The sequence below is a fragment of the Crinia signifera genome, chromosome 6, assembly GCF_055691185.1.
Source record: "Crinia signifera chromosome 6, ASM5569118v1, whole genome shotgun sequence".
NCBI lineage: Eukaryota > Metazoa > Chordata > Amphibia > Anura > Myobatrachidae > Crinia > Crinia signifera.
This window is the reverse complement of record NC_139222.1, coordinates 104,230,687-104,248,578: the sequence shown is the minus strand read 5'-3', so window position 1 is coordinate 104,248,578 and position 17,892 is coordinate 104,230,687. Positions and strand designations below refer to the sequence as shown.

Genomic DNA, 17,892 nt, shown 5'->3' with positions numbered 1-17,892 from the left:
GACACCAAACGTCACAGACCATAGAGCTGGGTGGACCGTGGACAGACGGAATCTGTCTCCATTTTGGTAGGCGCCATTACACCCCAGACCGGTAGGAAATTGGAATCATCAACCTCTGGAACACAAGATACTCGTACGGCGCGATCAGCAGTGCAGTAACAACTGGGGCAAGTGTTACTACTACTAATACAAAGGTACAGCTAATACAATCAATCTATCCTGCTTGTGAGAAATGCCACACACAAGATGGATGCTCGCCAGTACCACATACACACAGTATCCCAGGATGACTTGCGCTGCCGGCGGAAGTTAGTGCTGGCCGAGGTCTGGGAGTGGGACACTGTGATCATCATCATCAACAACAACATCATCATCATTGCTGATGGGTAGCTGAGGCGGTGGAGGTGAGTTGGGCTGAGGGGGCGCTGGGGGATGTGGCAGCTGCTTTCCTCTGTTCTGGCCACGGGCTGCTTGTTGTCAGTGTGCGGGATGACAGGCACAAGCAAGCAGCTTGTCACCTGGAGGTAGCCAGCTAAGTTAAATGCAAGTGACAGGAGACCACCCAGGTGCCATGTTCATTAAAGGACCTCCTTCGGGCTGAGATGGTTGTTCTATTAAGGGCCCCATACATCAGAAATCACAATTTATGGATTTCCAGATACAGGGATTTTTTGACCAGATAAATGGATTTTACAATCTATCTGACTTTGTCCACACATTACAGATTTATTTCAGTGAGCGGCAGATTTTTCCATCTAAAGATTGCATCTTCATATCTGGAAATTGCCCCAATTGATTGTCATTTCAGCTGTTCATAATGTAAATAGATGAAGAAGATGAATTGGGAATGCCCACACATATAAAAAAGATCTGCAGATAATACCAGATTATTAAACATGTTTAAAAACCCGATTAAGCAATCGATTGGCGATTTTTGATTGGGATTGCCAAAAGGGGGAGCCCATACATCTAAAATGAAAATTGTCACAATTAATTGCTGATGTATGGGGCCCTTTGTAGATCAATGCTGCTCCTACTTGAATACGGTTTCTAAGATGTACACTGAATAAATATACAAACCCTACCTATATATAAAATGCTACATTGCCGCCGCCGCCCCCCCCCCCCCCCCCCCCCCAAAAAAAAGACAGTGTATGTAACAATTTGCAGGTTATAGGGTTGAGATCCTTATGCAGCATCATCAGTTTTTAATATTAAATATTAAAAAGCCAGATATAGGGCCAGATTCTCTTAGCCAATCAGCTCCTAACTGCCATGTCACAGACTGTGTTTGAAAAATGTCAGACAGGAGCTGATTGGCTGGCTGTTTATCACTCTGCATTTTATCACTTTTGAAGCTTAGAGAATCTGGCCCTTAGAGTTTAACTTGAAAATTTGTTATTACCGCTTGAAGACATATTTACCTCACATTGCACATGGGATTTTGTACTCTGCTCCAAGCTGGTGGGACTCTGCTTGAGACCCCTTTTTAACTGGCATCTCTACCTCGCATGCCGCGGGTCCTGAGCCTGCGCTTGCAAATGAGATCAATGCCCAACGTTGACTGTTTCATTGACGAGGTGGCAAATCTGGTGAATAACCCTTGTTGATTGAAGCCATGTTTCATTGACGAGGTGGCAAATCTGGTGAATAACCCTTGTTGATTGAAGCCATGTCACGGCAGCTTGAAATCCATTCACATTGCCATCGGGACACAGAATTTTACTTTGCCCGTGCTTAGAGATGACATCATCTCAGAGTTCTGGAACTGTGGCTCTCCCTATACTGTGAACAGGACTTGAGTTGGATGACTTGGCAAATCCGTTCAACCGGTGTCCTTCCCGCACCATCCCAGGTAGCTACCCAGGTTGGATTCCCAGCACATTGGACCCATGTTAATCTTCTTTTTACAGCGATCCGCAGTTACGCTAACTTGCAACTGTAGTACTCAAATGTTTTGTGATTTCTTACCCAAGCACAGATAAGTTAATCTATTTTCTTTGGTCAGTAATTGTCCCACCTGCTTCCACAGATAGAAATCCAGAAAACATGATCTGTTTTTGAGGACTGGCTCAGGGAACCACTGTTCTAAACTAAATGACACTATCCACTATAGAAAAAAGGTCATTGTGACCACATCTTGTTAACAATGAGTGATATTGATGAAACTAATTGACTATGAAAATATATAATCTGGCTGTGATCCTATTCACACATTTCCAATCTAGGCACCCACTAGTTTTTTATTTTTCTTGATAAATGGATGTGGTAAGGGGGCCCAAACCAATGTGACTTTTAACCCTATATGGTCTGCAGCTAGTTCCTATCCAGTGCTAGCTAGCCCTAGCTAAGATTTATATCATATTTTAAATAACTCTTAAAATACATTTTATCAATATAATTACTCACTATGATGTGATGATCTATAGTCCCATTTAGAGAATTCAATCTCCAATAAGAAATGGGGCAGATGTATTAAGCCTGATAAAGTGGAAGGTGATAATGCACCAATCAATCAGCTGCATTTGAAAAATGACAGTTAGGAGTTGATTGGCTGGTGAGTTATCACCTTCCACATTACCACTGCTTTATTACTTTACTGTGCTTAATACATCTGCCTCAGTGTATCCTTTTTTTTTTTTTCAAGTATTGAGAACCGATCTCCTGTTTACAGTACATTTGACTTTGTGATGTATTTTTCAGTTGGTCCAGTGGTAATCTAGTACGCTGCCTCCTACAGGACTCCATCATGTACACACTTCTGTCCGGTCTCTATAAGTACATGTTCCAGAAGGATGAGTATTGCATCCTGATACTAGGGCTTGACAATGCTGGGAAGACGGTGAGTGAAATGCCTCCCTGTACACAGGTTCTTTGTGTAAGATGTATTTAGGTATTGTTATACAAGGATTATATTGTTCTAGTAGAATAATTGAGATGGTAACTTGTGTTCTATCATATGGAATGGTTTATACTGGGAATAGCATGGACAGCAGTTTTTTCCTGTTTTGCACAAAACTTTGTTTTAAGAACATAGAACAAACACCGCTGTGCTGGTCTTTTTTCAGGCTTTGTTACTGTAGGCTGTGCACATTACAATAATCATGCTGTTACCAGTGCTCATCCAACTAACCACACATTTAGCTTATGTCATCCAGTATAACCTGCTGCATAATATTTGCACAATATATTCAAATGTATGCACACAGATCAGCAGCATTTCTTCTATGATGATGTAAACACACACTGCCAGATGCAGTGGCTCATCCACTCTGTTCCATGCTGTTTGGGAGCTGTTGGCAGTGGGCTGGGATGGCACATCTACTGTACTACACATGTCCATCTCAGGAGATAATTCAGAGATTTTTTAGTATAGGATTTTAAGTTTTTTTGTTTTGAAACCAGAGCGGAAAATGTATCAGGGGTAGCTGTGGTGGAGGGTGGGGGAAAGGTCCACGGTGCGTGTGGAGTATTTCAGGAGTAGCTGTGACGGGAAGAGCAGCATAGGCTGTTGTAGGTGTATATCAGGGAAGGGGTAAAACAGTGTTGGCTAACCTTCACACTCCAGCTGTTGTTGAACTACACATCCCAGCATGCCCTGCTACAGTTTTACTATTTGGCCATGCTAAAACGGATGAAGGGCATGCTGGGATGTGTAGTTCAACAACAGCTTGAGTGTCAAGGTTAGCCATCACTGGGGTAAAACCTCAGAGATGACTGTATGCTAGGTAACCATATCAGAGTCCGCATAGGGGGAAGGGGTATATCAGGGGCTTTGGAAGTATGTCAATGGAGGCTCTGGGGTAGAGTATGTCAGGGGTGTATGCAGCAGTAGCTGTGTTACGGAAGTATGCTGGATGTGGCACCAAGAGTTTGTCTGTAGAGGGTGTGTCTTTGCAGTAGATATGAATCCCAGTCCCAAGATATGAAGCTGGTTGCAGTTTGAGATCACCAGACGTACGGGATACCGGCTGATCTTGGATATTTTTTTTTAAAGAGGCAATCATTTACAAAGCATGGTTTTACCTTGTAAATAATTGCCTCTTTATAGACCTCTATGATCGGCTGGCATCCCATACATTCAGTGATCTCGAACTGCATTACATCACTCCTCTGTTTTTTATCAATATATACGAGTATACAATCACTCTTGACTGAACTTTTCCTTTCAGACATTTTTGGAACAGACCAAAATCAGATTTTGCCGTAACTACAAAGGGATGAATCTCTCCAAGATCACAACTACAGTTGGCCTGAACAGTGAGTATTTCATTATAAGCAGGTGTTGAAGTGTCACCAAAGCTTCTTCCAGTTTCTCTTTGTTTTTTTGTGCATTAACTCGGGATTGGTTCTCTGTTTTGCAGTTGGTACCATTGATGTGGGGAAATCACGATTAATGTTCTGGGATCTTGGGGGACAGGAAGAGCTGCAGGCTCTCTGGGACAAGGTGAGTCCTCCAGTTAGAGACATATGTACACCATGACACCGTGATACTCTGCAATATAAGAGGACAGCTAAGCTAAATTCCTCCTGGCACAAAATAACTATGGTAAAACCATAGGGTGGCCAAACTTATCCTTAAGATCTACCAACAGTTCATGTGTTTCAGGCAACCTGTGGATCTATAGTAGGGATGAATGCAGCATGTTTGAAAATGTGTCTGTTAGTAATGACTGCAGCTGTGCACCAGCTTGGTGATATGGAAAACATGGACTGTACGTAGATCTCGAGGATCGGTTTGGCCACCCCTTATATAGGGCAACAGAAGCTATGGTCAGTCCTGAGTAAACTACAGACTTTGATTTAATATTGGAGCTCTTGGGGGGTATGAAATGTGCCGCCGCTATTTCCGACGTGGGAAATAGCGGCAGCTCCCTATTCAATTATGTCTTTAACAACAGCATTGATGCGGGATCACTGCAGACCGGGCCCGACTTTAGAAGCTGTCGGATCCGTTCTGCTGATAACGGCCATGGATTGTCGATTGTCACGCTCCCTTTGCGCCGACATTGAATCCCATCTGTCGTTATGCTCAACGGGCCAGGATCACGGCTTTTGGCAGGGATAGACAGCTTGATCCCAGATTGTATACCCCCCTAGTACCTAAAATCACTTTGGCAAGAATGATGATATATATATATATATATATATATATATATATATATATATATATATATATATATATATATATATATACCACTGGTTGCTAATACTAAGTCATAATAAACATATTTATTTGTTCAAGTTAATATAAATAGGAGTCACAATAACTATATAGTGATGCTTGGTACACACTAGCTGATATATCGCAGCGGGTGTATGCAAACACTGTCTATGAACGATGTCCCTCAGCGCTATCGTTTCGGCTGTGCAGCATGTCCGATATATTTTCAGGTATATCAGCAAATCTGGCTGCGTGTATGGGCGGTCTGCCCACCGACGGTATGCTTGTTGTGGGTATTTCAGATGAACACAATGAGTGGCTGTTCGTTAAATGTATATACTTCCCTGAATTGGCTGCTCTGTTGGCATGACTACAGACCCACCAACTTGTGACAGAGTGTACCCAGCTTAAACTAGCATACAGTAAACACACAAAATTGGAAAATCAACACTTTCTAATGCCAGACAACTATTGGCTCCATCATATATTACAGCATTCACTGTTAATGGGCTTTGGGTTGTGTTTACTAAAGTGCAGGGGTTTATATAAGTGGAGATGCTGCCCAATGCAACCAATCAAATTGTAGCTATTATCTTCTAGAATGTACTAGAGAAATAAGTAGTATCTGATTACTTAATTACACAAGTTCTCACTTTTGTGCAAAGTTTGTTGCAAATTTCATGTTCAGTGGGATAATTAAACTAAGATTTGGATGCAATTACTTAAATGCAGGTATTCCGTGCAGGCCACTTATTTTTTTGCACAGAATACAAATTAGTCTTTCTGTTCTTTAAGTCTCCATTGAATATTTAACCCCTTCACGCACCACTCTGTCTCCCGGGGCCGGGCAGCGCCGCTGAGAACTATGTCAGCCCCAGCAACCTGGAGGGTGGGGGGGGGGGGGGAGACGCGAGCAGCTGGAGCCGGCCAGCGCTGAAGCTGAGTTCAGCAATTAGCTCAGTGGTGCTGCCCCGCGCTAAGCAGCGGCAATCCCGATTATTTTCCGGGCTTGCCAGTCTCAGCACTGAAGCATAGCCCGGAAAATTCTCGGGATTACCACTGAAGGGGTTAAACTCTCTGCTCTTGTAAAGTGTGCTTCTAGTTTTCAGCTTGTTCGTAGTCTCTTGTCCTTTTATTATTTAGTTGAATTAACAGCTCACTTGAATGTGTAGTGTATTATCTATAAAACCACCAGTTGTATAGCCCAGCTCTACATTATCAGAACTTCCTGATTCTGCTGTATTGTCCTTGCTAATATCTGCACTCTCAGTATTATGCAGAGTCCCACGGAGTGATCTATGTCATTGATTCCACGGATGAGGCCCGCCTATCAGAGTCAAAGCGAGCTTTTGGTGAGTTGGTATTAAATGTGTAATGTCTCTTTTATGCTGTCATCACGGCACTTTAGCTAAACCAACCTTGGAACTGAGGTGTAAATGTAACGCTGCACATTGCTTCTACAGTGGTTTTTAAGTCTAAAAGAGTTCCATTTTGCAGCAGAGATGTGTATTTACTGCAAGACACTTATTGGCTTACAGCCTTTTGTTTTCTGTGTTGAAATTGGTAGCAATTACAATTAGCCCTGACTGAAAGTTCTTCTGCGACCGTAACGGTACATAAAAATCTGTACATGCAATGCATGGCTTCTTGGTGGTGGTGGCGGCCTATATACTGTGTGGCATTGCCACATTTCTAATGATGTTATCTTGTGGGTTTCCTGTTTTTGGCAGTGAAAAAAAAAGTTATTTTATACGTTATTTGGTCTTTTTTCATAAAAAGGGGAGACTTGTGGTAGTGTGGTCCAGCCTGCAAAGAGAATCGAGCTAAATCTGAAATTTGTTCTTGGTACACTAGATGTGATTACGTGAGTCAGCCAGCAGAGGGAGCCTAAACCTAAAATGCAGCGACAACTCTGTAGAGATTCATGAACAGTAAAGGCCCTCATACACAGGTTCGATTTGCCCTGTTTTCTTCTAATGCCAAGGCGTCAGATGAAAACTTGCCAAATCACATGTGTTTTGACATCTGATCCAATCTGTGGCCCCTGCACATCGGATAGGATGCAGAGATCATATGTGCTACACCACGTATGATCTCCGGGAACCGGCGGCAGGGAACAGGGTCACATGCGATACATTGCATGTGAAAAGACTGCATGGGATCCTACTGCCCAGGAAGGTTCCAGGCGGTTTACGGGGGATTGGATGGACAGCAGTGTATTTATTCGCTCTCCAAAAAGGGTACTTGTGGAGTATCACGGCTCCCACGATGGCCATCGCACATGAAAAAATCGCATCGCATGCGATTTTTTAACAGAAAAGCATCCAAATGCATTGAAATTAGTATGAAACATGTTCAATGGCCCCCAAATGGCATTTTTGAGGCTGTACCACCCCCACTATCAACGCAAACCCGAAGCGTGGCGAGCGCAGCGGTACGCGTCCTACAACCTTTTCATACCCCCACTATCCACGTCGGCGTGGAGTTGAGAATAGAAAGTGTGGCGAGCCACCAAGCCCGAAGCGTGGCGAGCGGACGCGGATACCTTCACAGGTATACGCGTCCCCTTGCGGGCTTCACAGGTGTCCGCGTCCCCTCTCGGGGCACGCTGCGCTCGCCACGCTTCGGGCTTGGTGGCTCGCTGCGCTCACGACACTTTCTATTCTCAACTCCACGACGACGTGGATAGTGGAGGTATGAAAAAGGTCGTAGGACGCGTACCGCCGCCCCTCGCGGCCTCGCTGCGCTCGCCACGCTTCGGGTTCGCGTTGATAGTGGGGGTGGTACAGCCTCAAAAATGCCATTTGGGGGCCATTGAACATGTTTCATACTAATTTCAATGCATTTGGATGCTTTTCTGTTAAAAATCGCATGCGATCAAATCGCATGCGATTGCATGCGATTTTTTAAAAACACGGCAATATGGCATGCGATGGGAGCCGTGATAATCCACAAGTACCCCAAAAAGTCTCCCCCCCAAGATGGAGCATACTGTCACTGTTAGGGGTATGGCTGTTATTAGTTCCTGGATGGTCACAAGTAAGCCCATGCAGTTGGGTAGGGTAACATCAGTTACTGATTGCTACATTACAGCATGCCTTGTCCTTCTCCCCCTCATTCCTGCTTGTTTCCTTGCAGAGCGAATGATCAGCAGTGAAGCACTGGAAGGTGTGCCCATCCTGGTTTTGGCAAATAAGCAAGATGTAGAGGTAATCTGAATAGGACACTTGTAAACCCTTAATGCGTCCCGGGCGGCTTGCGGGGTATCGGGTGGCTGTACACTGTTGCAAGACATCGAAGCTGTGTATGTCCAGCTTAAGACCTGGTTGTTACTTACAGACATTTCTTACATAGATCTGTTATAATATAAATGCTAATTACTATCCTAATACATACTCAAAAATGTACCTACTCATAAGGGGGTCATACGCCAGAACAATCTCATGCCCAAACGCACAATTTTGACAGGTCATGAGATGGAATGTGTGCACATTGTTTGGAATATCGGTAAAATGCGTGGTCCAGCGGGCCGAGAGGTCGATCATACGTGCTGCACGTATGATCTGTTTTCTGTTAGATTGCACTAAATCGGTTCTTCAGTTCTTCAGTGTGATCATAAACTTGGCCCTGTTCTATGGTTTGTCTGGGTTGTTGTGGGATACTGTCATATCCTTTGAAAAAGTAGCTTCAGCTTTTTATAACAGATATCACTTATGTTACTCTTCATATTTTTTTAGCACCTATTTCATTATCTCGTAATTTACTTTTCTTAAATACAAAATTGGATGGGATTTTCAAGTATGGGTTATGGTGCAGAGAGATGCTTTAGACTACAAAGAGAGTCAGCAACTGTGATTCTGTATATCAGCCAGCAGGGGGAGCCAGAAATCCATGTAAAATGAAGCAAGTAGGAGTCGACTAATGCTGTCATAATTAAGGGTTATCTAATTTAACAACCTTATTTGTTTATTTTATGTATAATAAAAAATAATGTTTTTAAAATGCTTGGGATAGGCATAAGGATATCCTTACAAAGAACTAAAGGGTAGATTTATTAAGCTCGGTGAAGTGATAAAGTGTCTGGTTTTCTCCTTCATCCTCTGGGGACACTGAAGTACTATGCTGGGGGATAGTGTGGTGTTATGGAGGAGTTGGCACTTTAAGAACTTGAAGTGTGGTGTGGCTCCTCCCTCTCTATCCCCCCCTCAGACTCCAGTCTTAGTTTAGTGCCCGGAGGAGTAGGATCCCTGGGCAAGAGGCTCCCGCAGGGGTCTCTGGTTGTCCGTTTTTTGTTTTGTATAGAAGTGTGCAGGCAGCCTGAGTGTTAGACTGGCTGCCTGCAGTGTGTATAAAGCTCTCTGGGAGGTCAGAGCGGCACTGCGTGCGGTGCACGCTGCTGACCTCAGCCGCCTGCACTCTAGGTGTGGGGAAGCAGCCACAGCCGCTCGCGGCTTGTGTTACTGCTCCGTTGGCTAGTCACCCGCCGGAGAGATCAGGACTGGGGCGCTGGGCGCCGGGTGACTGCTGGATCAGAGTCACGCGCTGGTCCAGCTGAGGGGCAGACTGTGTCTCAGCGCCGCTGTCCTCAGCGCGCGCTGGGACGGAGGAAGGAGGAGGCGTGTCATGGGCGTCTCCTCCAGGTTAAAAATCCTCAGTGCAGCAAACGCTGCCTTCCTAATAGCCCACGCTGCCTTCCTCTGTTTGTTGTGCCTCTTCAGAGCCCTTCTGCTTCAGGACAGCAAAGCGTTTTTCATCCCAGACTGGACAGACTGTGTCACTGCGCTGGGTGAGTGAAGGGGTTCTCCTTTTTAGGAGTCCCCGCTTGGAGTATTCTGGTGGGCTAATTCGGGGAAGGTAAGCTCCTCTCCCCCTATTGTATTTCCTTCTTTTACACTGCTGGGTTTACACTGCTATCTGTGTGTTAGAGTGTGCTGTGTGAAAGTGTTTGTATTGGATTGCATTATGGCAACAAAAGCTTCTGGCTCTAAGGCTTCTCAGAAGCTGTTCACCTGCACTCAGTGTAATCAGCAATTTACACAACATGTGAAAGGTCCCCTCCTACCTGGGGGATCCCAGAGTAGGAGCGCGGCTTCTGGATTTCCGGCAGGTCTGGGAAGAATCCTGCAAGGACAAGTGGGTTCTCTCAGTCGTGTCTCGGGGATACAAACTAGAGTTTGCCGGTTCTCCTCCTCAACAGTTTTTTACGATGGGTCTTCCGCATGCGGAAAAAGACTCCCAGTTACTACTCCAAGCAGTTCAGCGGTTGTTATCAGCCGGCGTGGTAATGCATGTCCCAACCGATCAACGCAAAGAGGGGTTTTATTCTCCTCTTTTCCTGGTTCCAAAACCAGACGGGTCGGTAAGGCCGATCTTAAATTTAAAGAAGCTGAACGAGTACATTATGTACCACAGATTCAAAATGGAGTCGCTTCGCTCGGTGGTGGCAGGTCTGGAACCGGGGGAATATTTGGCATCCTTGGACGTCAAGGATGCCTATCTACATATTCCCATTTACGACTTACACCAGAGGTTCCTTCGGTTCGCAATCAAGGACCAACATTTTCAATTTCGGGCTCTGCCCTTTGGCCTGTCATCGGCGCCTCGCCTTTTTACCAAGGTAATGGCAGTCATGGTTGCCTTTCTCCACACACTAGGAGTCAAGATTGTTCCGTATCTGGACGATTTGTTGATAAAAGCCGGATCCAGGAGTCAGCTGGAACAGGCTCTTCACGTGACTTGTCAGACCTTGATTCGGCATGGCTGGATTCTAAACTATGGCAAATCCCAGATGGTACCTTCCCAAAGGATTTTGTTTCTTGGACTGATTCTGGACACAGAAGTACAGCGGGTCTTCCTTCCCTTGGAGAAAATTGCCTCGATTCAGGACTTGGTGAAGCAGGTGCTTCGTCCTCGGAGGGTGTCGGTGCACCTTTGCATTCGGTTGCTTGGCAAGATGGTCGCCTCCTTCGAGGCTCTGTCTTTCGGCCGTTTCCACTCCAGGACTTTTCAACTCGATCTGTTGAGACAGTGGTCGGGTTCACATGTCCACATGCACAGGACGGTAATTCTTTCACCCTGCAGTCGGCTGTCCCTTCACTGGTGGCTTCACACGGCCAATCTGTTGGAGGGGCGTCGGTTCGGAGTCTGGGAGTGGACTATCATCACGACGGATGCCAGCCTGAGGGGCTGGGGGGCGGTTGTGATGGGACGTCACTTTCAGGGCCGTTGGTCTCCGCAGGAATCAAGGCTGCCGATTAAATATTCTGGAGATTCGGGCTATCCGTCTGGCTCTTCTCAAGGCGGACCTGTTCATCAGAGGGAAGCCGATCCGAATTCAGTCGGACAATGCCACGGCTGTGGCATATATCAACAGACAGGGTGGAACGCGCAGTCGGGCAGCTATGCAGGAGGTACGCCCGATCCTTCAGTGGGCGGAGAGGAATTCTCTGGCCTTCTCGGCGGTGTTCATTCCAGGGGTGGACAATTGGGAAGCGGACTACTTAAGTCGCCAGGATGTGCACCCAGGGGAGTGGGCTCTGCATCCGGAGGTGTTTGGCCAGATTGTCAATCGTTGGGGGTTACCTCAGATAGACATGATGGCATCCAAACGGAATTGCAAGGTGGCTCAGTATTGTTCCAGGTCACGAGATCCGGAGGCAGTGGCGACGGATGCTCTGACCGCAGAGTGGAATTACCATCTAATCTATGTGTTCCCTCCGTTACCCTTGATTCAGTTAGTACTCAAACGGATCAAGCGCGAGAAGGCAACGGTGATTTTCATTGCTCCAAACTGGCCTCGTCGGCCTTGGTTTGCCGATCTTCAGGGGCTCCTGATAGATCAACCCTGGCTACTGCCTCAAAGAGAGGATCTATTGAAACAGGGACCATTCGTCTACCAAGAATTAAGGCAGCTGCGTTTGACGGCGTGGCTGTTGAGGCCGAGCTGCTGAGTAGGCGTGGGGTACCTAAAGAGGTCATTCCCACAATGATGAGAGCCAGGAAGGAGGTTACTTCCCGGCATTATTACAGGATTTGGAAGGCTTATGTGTCGTGGTGTGAACGACACAAGTGCCCTACAGCTGTTTTTTCTTTGTCCCGATTGTTGAGGTTTCTGCAATCAGGGTTTGAGGCGGGCCTTCGTTTAGGGTCCCTTAAGGTCCAGGTGTCCGCCTTGTCGGTTTTCTTTCATAGGCGATTAGCCTTGATGCCGGAAATACAAACATTCTTGAATGGGGTTCTAAGGCTGCAGCCTCCGGTAAGACCTCCGGAAGAACCTTGGGATCTTCCTTTGGTGCTGGACTATCTCAAGTCGGAGGTGTTTGAGCCTTTAGAATCTATTGATTTACGTTTACTTACCTGGAAGACGGTGATCTTACTGGCTTTGGCATCGGCTAGACGAGTGTCTGACCTCAGTGCTCTCTCATGTCGTTCTCCGTATTTGGTGTTCCACTCAGATAGGGCGGAACTCCGGACTAGATTGGATTACTTGCCAAAGGTGGTGACGGCTTATCATCTTAAATCAGCCAATCGTGGTTCCGGCCTTGACAGGAGAGTTCGCTTCACTGGATGTGGTCAGAACTTTGCGGGTTTATGTGGACAGAACCAAGGATCTCAGGAAGTCGGATTCTCTGTTTGTCCTATACTGTTCCGCAAAACGTGGTTGGCCGGCTACCAAGCAAACTTTGGCCAGGTGGATTTGTCTAACCATTAAACAAGCTTATGTTCAGGCCTCCCGGCCTCCGCCTACTAGAGTTTCGGCTCATTCCACCCGTTCGGTGGGACCTTCTTGGGCGGCGGCCAGGGGGGTGTCTCTTTCTCAGGTATGTAGGGCAGCCACTTGGTCTGGGCCCAATACCTTTATTAAGTTTTATAGGTTTGACACCTTCGCGGCATCCTCTACTAGGTTTGGCCGCGCGGTGCTTCAGGATGCCCAGCGCCTTCCCGCCCGTGGGGATGGCTTTGGGACGTCCCCAGCGTAGTACTTCAGTGTCCCCAGAGGATGAAGGAGAAAATAGGAATTTGGTACTCACCGATAATTCCCTTTCTCCGAATCCGAAGGGGACACTGAGCGCCCTCCCGGCACTGGTCTTCTGGTAAGGGAGGGGTTTTTACAGGTCGCATGTGGCCAGGTTGTGTTGCATGCGATGGTCTGTATGTAAGTTCTTTTGACTTATTTTTTGTTTCGGTGTCTTGTTTTCATTCTCTCTCTCTCTGTCAGAGGTTTCCTGGTCTCTTTTCTCCTCTCGGGCACAGTAACTAAGACTGGAGTCTGAGGGGGGGATAGAGGGGGAGGAGCCACACCACACTTCAAGTTCTTAAAGTGCCAACTCCTCCATAACACCACACTATCCCCCAGCGTAGTACTTCAGTGTCCCCTTCGGATTCGGAGAAAGGGAATTATCGGTGAGTACCAAATTCCTATTTTTATCACCGGCCAATCAGCTCCTGCCTGTCATTTTTCAAACCAAGCCTGTAATCACACAGGTAGGAGCTGATTGGCCGGGGATAAAGTACCAGCCACATTATCACTTCACCAAGCTTAATAAATCTGCCCCTAAGAGTCAAATAAGGGTTGAGGTTAACAAAAGGAATAAAAGAAAGTGGACTAAGTGTTTCTTAACTGCCGTCAAAGTCTATGTTTCCAAAATTTAACAAGACATAGCTCAGCGTGGAACCCACACAGCTAAAGTTAAATCTGTTAGTGTATTGCTTTGGTGAGAATTGATTTAAACATAGTTGTTGCAATTGATTTTCTGATTACTGGTGACTGTAGTGCTGTTGAGATAATGCACGGATTCATGCAGTTTCTCAGTATGTAAGCCTCTTGTTTTTCCCTAGCACACTGCATGTCACCAGTGTCTCCTGCTCCCTCTCAGTGACTGTTATTCTGTCTGCTTTCTGAACCATTGGGTACCGGATCACTGGGTTAGGGATGCCGACTCTGTAGATTCTTTAAGAAATGTGCACCCAATTTACTTCCATCGCTGCATAAGGTTGTTAGGAGAAAATGGAGCTGTTTATGTGCAACTGATCTACTGTCTAAAGTGGCAGGAGATTGGAGGTGATATTTAAGTGTATTTTTATATTTTATAGTGGTTTTTATATCAAGCATGTCAGACCCAAATATATGAAGTTTAGCCCCCTGGAGCAGCTAAATCCATCTAAAGTAATGGGCACAATGCAAAAAATGCTGTTTGGGTGTCCCCCTGAGGCTGATCATGGCCCAACTGAGCAACAATCGAATTGCCCTGGGCGCCATCTAGTGGCTGCCATGGGACAAAACAAATGAGTTTCCCCAAATTCTAATTAAGTGCAAATGAAGTAACTAACTATCTAGAACCATAAACATATTATTCTACACAAATCACTCCCATAAGCTTTAAGTAGGCAGCTACCCTTCAATAGCCATTGGCCGTCCAGTGGTATTTCATATAAGTAATTCAAAATAAAATGCCTTGTGAAATAGATTTAGATTTGTGCTAAATGAATATACAATACTATGGATATATACAAAATTGTATAATACCAGGATCAGGTCATTTCTTATACCTTGTTAAACAGGCATGCCTAAACAATGGCCCTCCAGATGGATGGATATATATATATATATATATATATATATATGGTGCAATCCCCGTCCTGGGATCAGGCACAGGGGAAGGAAGACGGCACTCGCGGATTTTTGTAATTATATTTTATAAATTTATGGTGACATCAGATACAGCATACCGAAAAGGTATGACAACCCTCCCGGATTGAGGGGGATCCCCGCTCCTCCCCCTGACCGCGGCGTTTAATTAACCCTATCTGACGATCTCCGAGGAGGGGGCGGGCTAAAATTTAATAATCACGTCATTTTAGTCCCACCCCATCCATGGAGATCGGCAAATCAGGTCAATCTCCATCCTGGGGGTGTGGCTTTATGACATCACGCCCAAGCCCTGCCCTCGAAGGGATTATATACAAACTATGCACATTTAGGGCCATGGAGGGAATCGAACCCATGAACTCAATGCAGTTGAGGTAGTAATGCTAACCATTACTCCGTCCGTGCTGCCCTAATTTATGTTGTTTTGGGGTACACCAGGCATTCCCAAACACGGTCCTCAAGGTACACCAACAGTGCAGGTTTTGGAGATATCCAGGTTGAGCACAGGTGACTTAATTAGTACCTGAGTGATTCTGATTAAACCATCTGTGCTGAAGCCTGGATATTACTAAAATCTGCACTGTTGGTGTGCCTTGAGGACCGTGGTTGGGAAAGCCTGGTGTACACAGTACAATACATCCCTTACTTTTTCTTTTAGTATTCATTGATTCTTTGAAAATGTTTACAATTCTATAAAAAATATTTTCATTATAAAATGATTAATCATGTTTTTCTGATCCTCTATCTGAGGCAGCTAATATCCAGTATTGTGGAACATCAACAATAATGGTAATGCTCTAATTAACTGTTCTTTGCTCCTAGGGCTGTCTGTCTATTCCAGACATCAAGACTGCATTTAGCGACTGTATCAATAAGATCGGCAAGAGGGACTGTCTGACCCAGGCCTGCTCTGCTCTCTCAGGGTAAGAATCAGGGTCATGGGAGATATCCCTAATACATGGATCTATCATTCCCTTTTCAATCTAAAATACCCTTCCCATTGATGAATAAGAATACAGGGGAAATAAGTGCTGTACTTCTTAAGGTGCACATACACTGCCTGCGATGTCTCGCAGCAGTGTACGGACTCCTGACAGCCTGCGAGCCGCAGGGACGCATGCGATCCGTTGTGATGGATCGCATGCGTCCCTGCTTCCCGCCCGCCTCGCCGCCAGGAGGAACAGGTGGTCTGACGGCCTGCCGATCCTACCACCTGGTCGGGCGGCATGTACGGGGAGGGATGATTTGGTCCGATTTTAACGGGCCGATTTGTCGAAATCTGACCAAATCGCCTCAGTGTATAGCCTTTTGGCTATCTTGGTTTTATTTTTTTAAATGTAATAGGAAAATTGACCAACGGCATTTAGTTTGTTTATGGCTAGAACGCATTTTGCATGGGCCTTCATTTGTGCCGATGTGCCCCAAGTTGTAGTCATTGTGTCCTATCACTCTCTAATGTCTGGTTCTGCAGGAGGGGACTGAACGAAGGTGTTGAGTGGATGGTGAAATGCGTGGTGAGAAATATTCATCGGCCTCCCAGGCAGAAGGATATCACATAGACACGTTCTTGTGCCACCACACAGAGACTGGATAATAATGTTATGTGGTCCTATTTCCACTTGCTCAGCAGACTGGAATGTCTATACACATAATGCAGAGACTCATTTTGTCGCAATCTATTTGCTTACTACAAATTCCTGGGTATTGTGAGTGATTAAACCAACATGACGATGATATCGTAACTGTTCAACTCTAGTCTTCTTGGATGTAGATGATGTCTTCGACACTACTGCCGTTATGTTCTACTACCTGCCACTTGCTAGGGTGAGCATTTACCTAAAAATTGTTACATTATCTTGTGGTAACACAACTTTGTCCTTGTGGGTTATGAAATAGTCAACAAAAGTGTTTGCATTGCACTCAACTGGTCCAATCAACTCAACGGTGACCTCAATGAGGTATTAAGAACAAGGCACTTCAGCCATTCTGTGACCTACACCAAATGGGCTCATTGAAGTGTGAAGCTTTTATGGCAGTGATTTCCCTGGATCCTAGCAATTGATAGGCTCTACCCTTATAATTATTGATTTGGCCCACAGAATGCCTGTTCCATCTCTGTAGGGAGCAGGTAAGATAATAGCGTTGATTGTTGTATTGTAGGAATCTTACTGGTTATTTAAGGCAAGACTATACTTGTGGGCTCTCATTTCTGGGAAAAACCCTAATAAAAGGTCTAAAACAGCTGGTGTGTGTATTTTCGCAGGGAAACGGTACTGCTGATAAAACCTTATGGCAACCATATTGGCTGTTTTTCAAATTCCGCACAAAACTTAAAATTACATCTGTTTAATTCTGTAAAATTCACCTTTAAGTATCTTTATAATCCATATCCTATTTCCAATGGTTTATTAAATACATTCTAAAATAGAGTGAATCTACATGTATTTTGTCATGCGTACACTGTTTTCTGCAAGTGCAATTTCCACACTCTCTCATCTACCAGTCAGTATCTTTCCACCATTCCATAGGATCTCAAACTCGGTCCTCAGGGCCCCATACAGTTCATGTTTGCCAGGTCACCTCACAGAATCACAAGTGATATAGGTAGCTCCACATACTGTATGTCTTTTTAATATGTGTCAGTGAGTATTTGCTACACCTGTGCACCTGGGAAACATGCGCCGTTTGTGTTTCTGAGGACCAGGTTTGAGAACCACTGCACTATTCCATGGTCTAGTGCAAATCGCTTTTACAAACGTATTAGTTGAAATTGCTGCCATTTCCACGATTTACATGGTGGTAGGTTGGCCAATGGTTTGTAGAGGTCAACTTCACTACACAGCCCATCCTTATGGTTTGCTTGCTTTTCCTGACAGCTGCATATTTAGATAACTAGAATGTAATCAGAAGCTCAGTCTGTGGCAGACTTATTTTTTATAGACTTCACATATCAACTTCATGAACAGGTACAATATAACATAACCCAACTATACTTCCTCTTCTATTAACCTTCATTTAACGTCACTCCTTTTTATTCTTTTTTTGTTTTGTTTATGGTCTCATTACTCAATGTCATTTC

The 17,892-nt window shown here is 45.2% G+C and overlaps 1 protein-coding gene across 2 annotated transcripts; it reads left to right on the top strand.

Moving 5' to 3' along the window:
* The first annotated feature begins 19 nt into the window (after positions 1–19).
* On the top strand, positions 20–17,054 carry ARFRP1 (ARF related protein 1). 2 transcript variants are annotated; one of them, XM_083146692.1, is made up of 8 exons: positions 20–194; positions 2,704–2,842; positions 4,173–4,260; positions 4,365–4,447; positions 6,435–6,516; positions 8,303–8,373; positions 15,636–15,736; positions 16,285–17,054. In XM_083146692.1, the coding sequence occupies exons 2-8, from the start codon at positions 2,750–2,752 to the stop codon at positions 16,370–16,372; spliced, it is 606 nt and encodes a 201-aa protein (XP_083002818.1). In that variant the 5' UTR covers positions 20–194; positions 2,704–2,749; the 3' UTR covers positions 16,373–17,054. The 2 variants fall into 2 exon arrangements, with proteins under 2 accessions (XP_083002818.1, XP_083002817.1); XM_083146691.1 differs by lacking the exon at positions 20–194 and adding an exon at positions 214–404.
* The last annotated feature ends 838 nt before the right edge of the window (positions 17,055–17,892 follow it).

Excerpts from the sequence above, each read along its gene's own strand:
- ARFRP1 (XM_083146692.1), top strand. The coding sequence starts at position 2,750 with ATGTACACACTTCTGTCCGGTCTCTATAAGTACATGTTCCAGAAGGAT. Across the intron at positions 2,843-4,172 it reads TTGACAATGCTGGGAAGACG|ACATTTTTGGAACAGACCAA; the intron begins GTGAGTGAAATG and ends TTTTCCTTTCAG. Across the intron at positions 8,374-15,635 it reads CAAATAAGCAAGATGTAGAG|GGCTGTCTGTCTATTCCAGA; the intron begins GTAATCTGAATA and ends CTTTGCTCCTAG.